Below are 12,126 nucleotides of genomic sequence, written 5' to 3'. Positions count from 1 at the left end.
TGGTTTTTTTTTCCTTTGCCGAGTGTTAACACTCGGCAAACATGTTTTTAATTTGACACTCGGCAAACCTCCTTTTTGCCGAGTGTTTTTCGATCGGCACTCGGCAAAGAGCTTGTTTGCCGAGTGCCTGAAAGAAAACACTCGGCAAAAAAAAATACTCAGCAAATTTAAGGATTCCGGTAGTGCTAGGTAGGCTTGATGTTTTAGAGTTCAGCGGTTCAAGCAATTGATTTGAGCTCTAACAATTCAAAGGAGTTTCTAGACAGTGAATTGCCAATTTGCGATACAATTAAAGGTAGAACAATTGTTTACTTCTACCACATCACCCATAAATTACAAAACAAAAGAAATAGCTGGTGAAGAGATTTATTGCATAACAGTGAAGCACAAAGCCCACCAGCAACTCAGGGTATACTACATCTGCATGTGAAACCTTTCCTTTGTCTATTTCTTGACCCAAAACATCATTCTCCAGCCACAAGGCAGTAAGAACAAATCCAAAAACTCCTATGAATGAAACGGGCAGAAACATATTTGATTCAGCTAACATAGCAACATAATATGAGTATTCAAAAAAAATGGTGGATTAACAATAGCAGCCGCATCCTGTGGCTGCAATTTTAAGCAATAGGCACTACTGGATGCCGGACGTGGGCTAGGCCGGGAGGCTGTCGCTAGCGAGCTCTCTCAACCGAAAGAAACAGGTTTGGCAGTTCTGATCGGACTCTATTTACTACTGTACGGTTGTGACACATAGCACAGCTTTAGGTTTGTTGCAGTGGAATCAAACGATATATGGATAAGTCTCAGGTTTAGCATAGGTGCTCATATTTAAAGCCATGGATTCTTGTAGTGGTAGATGACCTGTTCGTCAATATGTGCTTGAAATATGTTGATTCAGTGTTACACCCGGTTTTAAAACAAAACCAAGTGCTACCTATATGTATACCAGGATCTAGTTTCGTACATATAGTGACATCATCAGTGAATAACAGTAACATTATCACGTAAAGGAATGTAAATAATGACTTACGTGTCTATCAGAGATATACAGTTTAATCGTGAAAATGGAGGCTCCAAACTTCACAAACAATCGACGGGGGCTGCAGACGCCTAGAACTCAGCATCATCTTCAGAAAACTTCACACACCTTCCTCTTTTGAGTAGCAGTAAGCAAGGGTGAGTACACTTACGGTTGGTACTCAACGAGGCCACAAGAAATAATCAGAATAACGATTTAAGTCCATCTTCAAGTTTATTAATCATGTAAGGATCCAGCCCGCTCTTGACCGTGACACTCTGCAGAGGTTGTACACTTTTACCACAAGTCGCGTAAAAGTTCACAAGAACTTTAAACCCAACCATGTTGTGCAAAAGTAGGCACTTATCACACTACCGAGGTGTGATTGCATAGGGACGCTACGAGATCTTTACAAAGATTTCCTAATAAGAAGTAGCCCGCTAAGGTTTCCAGATTAGTAGTAGAGCATAAACCTCTCTCAACACTGTGAAGTTACCATAGAGCAGATCAGTATGAGGGCTAGGTTATACCCATCTGTCGTTGTCCCTCCTACCCTTTCGGTAAGACCGCATCAAACTAGAGTCTCTAATTAATTAGCCAAGACCAGAGCCATGTAGTTCTTGTGGTTGCATTATTTTCCTGGATGGTTCTTCATGTTCCAATCAACGCAAGGTATTTTTGTAAAATAAGCATAGATAGAAGGATGGTTAGGGACACTTGCCTTTCTTCAAAGAAAAGTTACTCTTACTCTTTGAAAGGGACACTTCAGCTCTTGCTCTTTTGAAACTCTTAATCCTCAAAGCTTTCAAACAGCAATCCTTCTACTCGAAGCAATCACCGGCACAAGCATACAAAGCAACCAAACACAACTAAGAACAATACACTAATCAAAGATAAAAGCTTTGAAAGAGCGTGTGAAAGGATATGGCTCGATTCTAGGATCATGAAGGCGCGTGAAACACTAAGAACGATGCTATCGTTGAAGACACACATCTATTGGAGAAACTTTGGTTGTAAAGGAAAAGACAAAATCTATATGCTGCATTTATTTTATTTAGAAAACACATGTAAAGGATACTTTTAGAAAATACCCTAAGTGGGAGTTAATTCAAAAGATATTTGTATCTGAAAAGATAATGTAAAACCTAGTCAACTTTTATTTATAAATATTCATGTACAAATTATGCCATTTAAATATTTAACTTTGGAAAATAAATTATATGTAATAACATTTAATCGATAACTTTATATGTCGCATTGAACTAAAACAAGTTATAATTATAAACTCATTTATGTTGATATTAATCATATTAACACTTTCTTAGAGAAAGCCGATGTATAAACCTAATTAGCTTTTAATTAGAAAAGATGAGTAAATAAGAATTAATCAAAATTAATATCATATTTATTATCAAAAACATGAAACATGGTGAAACAACGTTGCTAAACTATAGCTTACGATTAGAAGATTAACACAGCAAGAACCGACTAAAACGAAGCTTTGGTTGAGAAGATACAATATCGAAGATTTAAGTTTATAAAAAAACTATATGCTTCATACATTTTAAATTTAGAAATCAATGTAGATGATACCTCAGAGAAATATCCTACGTTAGAATTAAGTCATGTTATATTTATATTTTAAAAACACGAAGTAAAGCTTAGTCAAATTTTAGTTTATACCACTTTGAACATTTAATTTGGAAAAAATAACATATGTGAGAACATCCAAGCGCATAAATTTATGATTCGTGTTGAACTAACTAAATTATAATTCGAAAACACATTTATATGTATATACAGCCAAATTAATTTTTAATTAAGAAAACTCCAGGTATAACCTATCTAACTTTTATTTAGACAGAAAATTGAATAAACATTAATCAATTGAACATTATTTTGAAAAACCAAAGTGTAGCTCTAATTAGATTTTATTAAAAACTTATTTAATAAGTATTATCATATGGACATTTAATTAAGAAAAGTGAGCTAAAGATCTTAATTAGCTTTTAATTAGGAAATGAGTGCATAAGCAATTAATCATATTAATATTTAAATAAATTTCAAAATACATAACATGATTAAAACTTGCTTCTAACACATAGTTTAAGCATGAATCTAACGCAACAAGAACGAGATTATACGGATACAAAACGGGAGAACTATGTTCATCTAAAGGTTCTAGGGATCTATTCGTGATTAACTGTATACTTCAAGTGCTAGCAGAGAAAAAACTCTAGACTCAGTGAATAGTCACTACGAATAGATAAATCCTCGAGGTTAGATCTGCAAAAGAATAGGGCTAGGGCTCGGTTGCAAGGATCTAAAAGGTTTAGGGGTTCCTAAGAAACTTGCAAGACACAAAAACTAATCTAATCGTTACAGCTTTCCTCAGGGGCCTAGATGCAAAAGCTCAGAGGCTTGCTCCCATGGCCGACAGGCGGCTCTGGGCGGTGAAATCACCGGCGCTCCGAGCGATGAGGGGCTCAGGTGGGTGGCGCATTGGAGAGAGGAGGTTGACGGGAGTCCGGAGGTGTGCTCACCGGGGTTGGAGGCAGTTAGAAAGGGCCAGATACTGGTGGCGAATGAAGAAGATGGTGGCCTGCTCAAGCTTCCCGCGGTGGAGCTCTTCCGGAGGTGGAGCAGCAACGGGGAACGGTGGAGACGGTGTGGCTCAGCGTCGTCGATCTTGTGGAGGCTCTGGCTTGCTCCAGCGACACCTAGGTGTAGTGAAATCGGCCGGTGGTAGCTCCGGCTATAGCGGATGCGGGCGACGGCGGCGCTTGCGCAAGGACGGCGAGGCGGCGTTTGGTGAGGCGAGCATCAGGAGGGCGCAGGGCTTGGCCAGGGTGTAACGACCGACCCCTAACCTTTCTCAGTTAGGTTTGATCTCAGCCCTTAACCTCAGTCAGTTGTTCTGTTGACCGCACCTAAGTGCTCAGTCTTCCGCCAGTCCCGACCCCTGAGATCCGACCCCTACCGCTTCGTTCCTTCCCCGACCCTGGCGAGTTCCGCCCTCCGTCGGATCCTGCTGATCTTCCTCACCCGTCCGATCTTTTCCCCCGATGGACCCGTGAGATCCTTTTCCAGATCCCCCGCGTCAGCCGCACTCGAGTTGCATGGCCGCCTCGGAGTTTTCCTGCCGCGTGGCTCGTCTTCTCCGACGCCATCGCCCAGTTTTGTCTCTGGCGAGGAACAGAGTTGGTTCCCGCGCCCTTTTCCCTAATGGCAGCGGAAGCCCTCTGCACCCCTTTCTGCAGACCCTCGTCTCCCGCGCCCATCATCACGATACCAGATCCCGGCCCCAGAGCCCGATGTCGCCCGTCTTTTCCGTCCCTTCCAGCAAAAGTTGCGCCGCCCGGTCGTCGCTACCCGACGATTCCCCCACCACCAACCCCGACCGCGGCCGCGACAGTTCCTTTCCCCGCTCTGTCAGAAGCCGCCCGACAATCTGTTGTTCCGCGCTCTCCCTCGCGCCGCGTCCGCTTGTCTTCCCACCTGTGCGCCCTCGATCCTAGGGCCGTTTAACCGGTCGCTTCTATCACCTCTTCCGCTCAACGACGCCCGCTCTCCGCCAAATCCCAACCACCGGTCTACCCGCGCCTACGCCGCCCTGACGGAGTAGCGCAATGATCGCTGGCGTCACCCCCGGAGTTCTGCAGCACCGCCCGGTTTGCTCAATCGCCGCCACGGCAGAGCACTCCATTGCTTCTCCCCGGCCTTCGCGCCGCTCCTTTTCTCTCTCTCTGCGATGTTTCCGTTCCTCTGCTCCAGCAGCTATAAAAGGAATGCCCCCGTCGCCGGAGTTCCCTCCGCCTTTGTTGCCTTTAGCCTCCTCTAGCTCCCTGCTCAAGCTCCTAGCGCCACCCACCCAGTTCTTGAAAAGTTCTTCTCCCAGTTCCTTCTCAGTTCTTCCAAGTCACCCTGCAGCTTGCTCCTTTGTGCTGCGTAGAGCTCTCTTGTGATCCGCAAGAAGCGCCGCCGCCGGAGCATCGCCGGTCTTAGTCCCTGCTCGAAGCTTTAGTTCCTCCACCCAAGTCTGCCTCTTCCCGACCCCAAGCTTTCCTTTCAGGAAGAAGGTGAGTTGCCGACCCTAAGTCCGCCTCGCCCGACCCCTCCTATCCGCCCGACCCCAGTTCCGTCTCGTCCGACCCTGTCTGTTCCGCCGACCTTTATCCGCCTCGCCCGAGGGCTTGGCTGTGATCTTTTTCTTCAACTTGAGGGTGTAAGTGTAAAACATGGGAACCCTTCAGCGCTTACGTCTGAGGATCCCAATTATCACATCCTCTAGTTCAAGGATCAGACCACTAGTTTCCCTTCCTACCCTTACCTGTTGATCATCATCAGCTCTCTCAAACCGCCTCAGCCTCCTGCTCTTTGTCGCAAGTTTCTGGGCTCAGGAGAGCCAGTGTTGCTGTTGAATTAAACGTTCAAGCTAACCCTTGCATTGCAGTCGTGTAGAGCTGCACCTCGCTGACGGCTTCTACGAGCTGCACCCGGCGCTCGAAGAAGAAGCGGTGGTCGAGTTCCTGCCCACCGAAGTCGAAGCCGCCCCCGAAGTCGAGCAGTTCCAGCCCTCTTTGTTTGCAGGCAAGCCCCGGTTGCATGAAAATCCTACGTACTTTGCCAAACTTGCGCATGCCTTCCGAATAGCATGTTTGTGCATTTACGTTTAGGAGTTGTGTGAAACCCTAGATACATGACTTAGTAACCCTTGATATGAGCACTAGCTGTTGGACCGAGTAGCTGCATTGCTTAAATAGGAGACGGTAAAAGCCGAGTGATCTCCTGTCACTCGCGAGTTGTAGGAGTTGCATGCTTAATCTCCTGTTACAACTATAAGGACGATGGACGGGGCAGGGTTGGGTAACTTTTTGGTGGTCGGATGGACGTCCCGTCTGTCTATGAAAACTGGTTAAGGCCCGACAGTGGTGGTGTTCGTGATCAAGTGTTTGAAAGTACTAGCCTCATACTTAGTATGGGATGAGGAAGCCTAGTACCTGATTGAACCTAGACGTGAGCGGTCGCCCCATTGTTCTTGGAATGGAGTTTCCCCTGCTGGTTGTCGCACGTGGTGGCAAAGCGTGGTCACAGAACGGCAGAGGCCGGGTCTGTGGAACCTTGCACCAAAGGAAATGGGCCCGACACGGGTTAGGGGATTGATGGGGAAGGCCGACACAGGAAGCGACCTCCGGGTGCGCGGATGTCGTGAGGCTAGGTTCCCCATGCATGGTTAAAGAACTCGAATCGATTCGTCTGCCTCTCACAGCTTGAGATTGCTTGATCGCTATGTCACCCTGAGTAAATGAGGAATCTGATGATGGCAATGTTGTTGTTTTATCTACACATCTTGTTTGGCTCGATGTTTTCCTAGAGTAGGGTGCACAACCTAGACTGGTAAGTGAATCTAGAACCGGAGCTAAAACTTGAAAATAGGTTACTTAGTGCTTTTGGCAAAACAAACCCCTCAGCCAAGAAGCCTTGCATGTCTAGTTGGAAGAGTAGTTGGCTCCTCCCCGGTTAAGTCTTGTTGAGCTTAGTAGCTCAGCCTTGTTGTGGCTCCTGTTTTTCAGGTGAAGTTGCAGTTCCCGACCCCTCCCTTGTTGGCGCTTGGCCGCCCCAGCACCCGCCAGGCTGGACGGTCCAGTGGGACCCCTCCTCGGACGGCGAGGAGAGAACTCAGTGATGTTCTGGTTGGCCTCGCCCGGACGTCCGACCCCGACGAAGTCTTCCGCTAGTGTTTCTCTGTCGTTTTCTTTGAACTTGTAAAACTCTGATGCAAACTTTTGTGGCCGAACTAATCAAGTAAGAATTGCGTAACTCAGTGGACTTGTTGTATTCTCTGTAACCGCTCACCTTCGTGTGGGTTTGCTGAACTCGATCCTGTTTAAGTGGTTAAATCGGATGAAGTTCGACGGCGCTTCGTGTTAGCTCGAGTTAACCAGGAGTGTCGCATGTTAGGCGGCTAAACTCTGATTAATCAAGCTAATCCGAGGTGGTTCCGCCACACAGGGTCTCGTCTTTTATAGGTGCACGGTCTGGTCCGGGGTTCACCTTTTATAGGAGGGCGCAGGGCTTGGCCAAGGAGGCGGCGGCGCTGGCGTGCCGTGTCGGGGCGGTTGCCCAGCCGCTGGGCCCAAATGGGCTCCAACTGGGCCAAGCAAACCTGGACCGAGCCTCGTAGGCTCGCTCCGAGGGAACGAAGAGTTGGGCCACATATTGGGGTTCTGGGTGCGGGCTCGGCGCAAAAGGGTAAGTTTAGGTTTTCTTTTCTTTTTATTTTCAAAAGTAATTTCCCATGTAAAGAAAAATCCAAATAAAGCTAGAATAATTCATTTAAACCACGAAAAATACTCTAAAAATTTCAAAAATTTCAGAAAAAATTTTAGAGATAGTTTGGGACACGAGAAGTCCAAATACGATACTTGGAGCTCATAAAAGAAATTAGAGTCCTCTGATAAATAGATTTATCTCTAAAAAATGAAAATGAATTCTAGAAAAAACATGAAAATCCTCAGAAAAACCTGGTCATTGTCTAAGCGCATTTTGAAACCTTTTGCACTCATAAAATACTAAGATGCATCGGCATGAATGCAACACACAGGACAACCTTATTTAATTTAGAAAAAAAACCAATTATTTTCCTATACTAAGTTTCCTGTCAAGAAAATAAATGTTGGGAAAATTTTAATATTATGAGAAAATTATTGTTTAATTATTCTTTTAAATCATATCCTGAAATTCCAAAAGCATTAGCCTAGATAACCCCCACCAAATGAAATTAGAGACCTTTTAAACCCGTTAATCCTCGGTTGTATTTGATCCCTATATCATTCATTTCTATGTAAATTATGCACCATGTCATTCAAGATTTAAGTGCCATCCCTATATAATAGATTATGCACCATATCATTCATTCCTATGGGGTAGGGGCACGTAGGGATGATATACTATTGGACATTTGGTCTTATATCAATCAACTGCGAGGAAGGCGCAGAGGTGCTTATTTGATAGACAGTAAAGTCATGCATGGAAATGGAACAACCATGATAGAAGCCATACAATATACCAAAAACTCCAAGTGTGGGTTAGTGTGGGCAGGTTCCTAAAGGGGCGGCCCATTGGTGATTTCATGGCCATTGTGGTATGGTTTGTTTTGTTCCTCCTTTTGTCTTCCGTTTTCCTCTTCTTCTTTAATACGCCTGTAGCTATATATTTTTCTTTTATCATTTGATAATTATTATATAAATTTCCTTCTACAATTTTGTATGATTCATATGTCTGTTTGAGTCGAGACTTGGGTTAGGGTAGGCAAATTTTACCACAAGGAACCTAACCAACTTAACCACATATTTCGTTTTTGAAGATTTTCGTAACAAACTCTTTTTAGTTTGTTTTTGTTAAGTAAGATCGCAGGAGGGACTTCTTAAGACTGATAAGGTACATAGGATGGGATTCATTACTGAAACTTTGAAACCAATGTACAGTATGGTACATATAGGAATCTTACTGAGAAGTGATATCCCAACTAACACTCAAATTCAGAAACTATGTCAATAAACCACATATGGCAGCGCTCAAACATGAGCACACCTCTATTATTCACATGAAAATTCAATTTTCCTTCATCGTGCTGCCTCTGTTAAGCTCTCCGATCATACAAGGAGTGTACACAAATGACTCGTATATGTCATTTGTAAAGCTATGATAGTAGCTCTTTGGACGTGAGTTGCCAAGATACCGAACCTTTGATGTTTTCAGATGATAGGCCACCACTGTAAAGTAGTCAGCCAAAAAGACAACTTCCTTATAAGGATGGAATCCAAGAATGTCATAGCCTGCACCATAGTATTCCTCATCAGTTGATCCAGCTTTAATTGTAAAAATATCATCGCTGTCGGAGTCCCACTCCGAACTCTGTTTCATAGCTTCAGAAACACTATCAGTGTCATTCACATCATGAACAATCCATGGTCCATCCATCTGTCCGTCATATTGTCTTACATGTTGGGCATAGTGTGTAAGGTCATCTTCGTACTTCAAGATCCACTCCATCTGTCCACGTGATTCATTGAGGATCCAAACCCGTAATTGACACTTTTGAGCTATCCCAAAGTACACTCCTTTTTCTGATATCCCTAGATATGGTTTAGCAGATGTGTTCTTCTGAATGTCTCCGGGCGTTTTAATCACTTGGTAATTATTATTCAACAATGAAAGCCTGAAAAAAATTACCATATGATAGTTCACCGCTTACAGCCCAACAAATACGTACCACAGATAACGATCTTTAATTAAATCAATCTACCTAAATTTATTTCATTGTGTACCTGAGCCTAATTTCTTAACATGATGCCAACAATAAAATTTAATATGATCATGTGCATAGATGAAAAATAATACTACCTCTGTATCAAAATATTTGTCACCGTTGACTCGTGTTATTCAAAAAATTATGTAAGCATCATTTATTTTGTGCGTGACTTAGTTTACCATCATAAGTATTTTGATCAAAACTTATCTTTTCGTACATTTGCAATAAATTTTTGAATAAGAGAAAATGGTTAAACGTACGTTGTCAGAAAATATCAGCAATAACAAATATTTCAATACGGATGGAGTACTACATATGGCCGTGGTTTGCTTACCTCGCAATGAAAGAACCTCGGCAGTGTACGTAAAGCGCTCCTTGCCAGTACGCGGCGTAACGTTGCCGTGGCCCCCGGCATGTCGGTTTCGGTTGATCCAACAGCATGTCTTGGACTGTCCCCGCCGGCTCGCCTTGGCGGACAAAGGCTCTCTCCTCCCACCGGCCAACCCTCGACGAGAACACATCCAACGTCCATGGCGTCGGCGGCCATTCCGTCAGGTGGCATGTATCCTCGACATGGCTGAGCTCCATGTCCTCATCCCCCAACCCTTCCTCCTCCTCTTCCTCATCGACGTCTGAAGAGAAATGTAGCCACTCATCGAGGCAGAACGGCGCATCGTCTACCCCGTGCAGCCGCACCTCAAATGCTCGCCGCTGATTTCTCGCCTTCTGAAGGCCAGGGGGTTCTGGCTGTGGCCATTCCAGCACGGTGGGGATCAAGATGACCTCATAGTGCGGCGACATGGCCGGATCGAAGGTCAGGTACGCGCTGACGTAGCTGCGCCATCTGGCCCTCGCTTGCCACCGGGGTGGCACGAGTGCCCACCTCTGCGTCGCCGGGTTGCACACGCAGAGCTGGCAACCCTGCTCGATGTCGCAGAGCACAAGGCCCCGGCAGTGATCCAGCACGGACCACCAGTCCCCATTATTGTAAGTGGGCAAGAAGCCCAGCATGTTGTTGATCTTGTCGTAGCTCGCTGACGATGCCACCGGCGAGGGGCGGGAGAAGAGGTGCGGCCGGCAATGGTCGATGTAGTTGACGAAGACGCCGTGGACATTGTGTGGGAGGAGCTTGCGGCGCCGGAGCAGCAGCGCGCGGGCGTCGACGATGGCGCGCCACGCCTTACAGACGCTCCGGGCCTCGGCGAGGCTCCGTGCCGGCAGGCGGCAGAAGACGTGGGAGAGGGCATCGCTCGGGAGCGCTGCCACTTCCGTCGTCGTCTCCATGGTGGATGGATGCGTGTGAGTGGGATGCAACGACTGTTTTACCAGACGGGTGGTGGTGGTACTTATACTATATGAATGATGATTGATTGATTTGGTTAGTTGGAGTGCAAATCATTGATCATTGAGCTGGCTGATAAGTCAACGGGCCGCAAACTTGACCGGCGCGAAAAGAACCGGCCAACAGATAAGGTTTCTAATAATATAACATAAACTTATTTCACCAAGGCCTTTGTTAGCTGAGGTCGTGCTTTCTAGCCATGTGCTTCCTTGCGCCACTCTCCATGGGAGTTAACTCCATAAATAAGAGGCCACGTAGGTAAATATGGTGACATGGCATCATAGTTATGAAGAGAGGAAGGAAATAGGTTTCATGGTGGGGATGGAACTTGTTTTACATGGTTTCCAACTAAGAAACTCTTCCACACCTTCCACTAAGAGTTAGAGTTTCATTTCATATGATCACATGTCCAATTAAAAGATTCCACATCACATCATGGGTGAACTAAATACAACGGCTGCTTATAAAACAACAAAAATAAAATTTGCATTGTAAGAGCAACTTCAAGAGTCTTCCAACAAATTCTTCCCAAAATAATCTATTAGGGGTTCTACTAAAATTGTATTTCCCACAAATCATGGGATGTCATCCCACAATAGATCCCCAATTAATAAACTTCCCAATACTTCAAAATTGGTCACGTCAGCACGTGCAGGATTCGGGAAGCGGTCAAATCCAACATTCTTTCCTGTTGAGCGCCTGGTACAAAGATTTTCTCAATCTAAAATGAGTTATCTGGTTCAGGCATTCCTAGATACTTTTTCAATCTTTATTTGATTCTGTGATGACAGATAGATGCACGCCTGGTTGATGATTCAGCTGTGCACACTTCATGAGGCTTTGTACCGGTTCAATTAGGACCCGGTACTAAAGGTAGCATGAGTACCAAATCTAAGTTTGGGATCCCTCGGAGCGCCTCTAATACCAGATGGGGGTTCCAACAGGTACTAGAGGGTGGCCTCTAGTACCAGCTGGAACCCCCAACAGGTACTAGAGGGCTCCCATCCACGCACCCGGCACTTAGATTTTTTTGGGCCGCGCGTACACCTCCTGTCCACGCGTCCCCCCTCCGCTCCTCCCTCCGCGCCACTCAATCCTTATCTCCTCCGCTAGCTAGCGCTCCCCCTCCCTCCATCCTTCTCACTCCCTCCGTCCTGCTCCCTCCCTCACTCCGCGCGGCACCGGCCCTCCTCTCTCCCTCCCTCTCTCACTCGCCTACCCCCTCTACCTCCCCTCCCCTCCCCCTCCGCTCGCCCCTCACTGGCGATGAGGAGCAGCGGTGGGGTGAAGTGAGGCGGCGGCGCAGATTGGCAACGACGGTGGGATGGTGGCGGCGGTGGATCTGCGAGATGGTGGCAGCGGGATGGCTCGAGCCTCTCTCTCTCTATCTATCTATCTATCTATCTATCTATCTATCTCCAGGAATCATGGTTTACCAACGGCAGGTCG

The 12,126-nt window shown here is 45.8% G+C and overlaps 1 protein-coding gene across 1 annotated transcript; it reads right to left on the bottom strand.

Annotated features, from left to right (window-relative positions):
• Positions 1-8,635: 8,635 nt before the first annotated feature.
• On the bottom strand, positions 8,636-10,619 carry LOC101781025. Its single transcript, XM_022828271.1, has 2 exons — positions 9,670-10,619; positions 8,636-9,242 (listed from the first exon to the last, which is right to left on the bottom strand). The coding sequence occupies exons 1-2, from the start codon at positions 10,617-10,619 to the stop codon at positions 8,636-8,638; spliced, it is 1,557 nt and encodes a 518-aa protein (XP_022684006.1).
• Between the last annotated feature and the right edge of the window lie 1,507 nt (positions 10,620-12,126).

The sequence above is a fragment of the Setaria italica genome, chromosome VII (genome assembly GCF_000263155.2).
Source record: "Setaria italica strain Yugu1 chromosome VII, Setaria_italica_v2.0, whole genome shotgun sequence".
In the NCBI taxonomy this organism is placed as follows: Eukaryota; Viridiplantae; Streptophyta; class Magnoliopsida; order Poales; family Poaceae; genus Setaria; species Setaria italica.
Note: the sequence above shows the minus strand (reverse complement) of the source record. Positions and strands in the feature narration are given on the sequence as shown.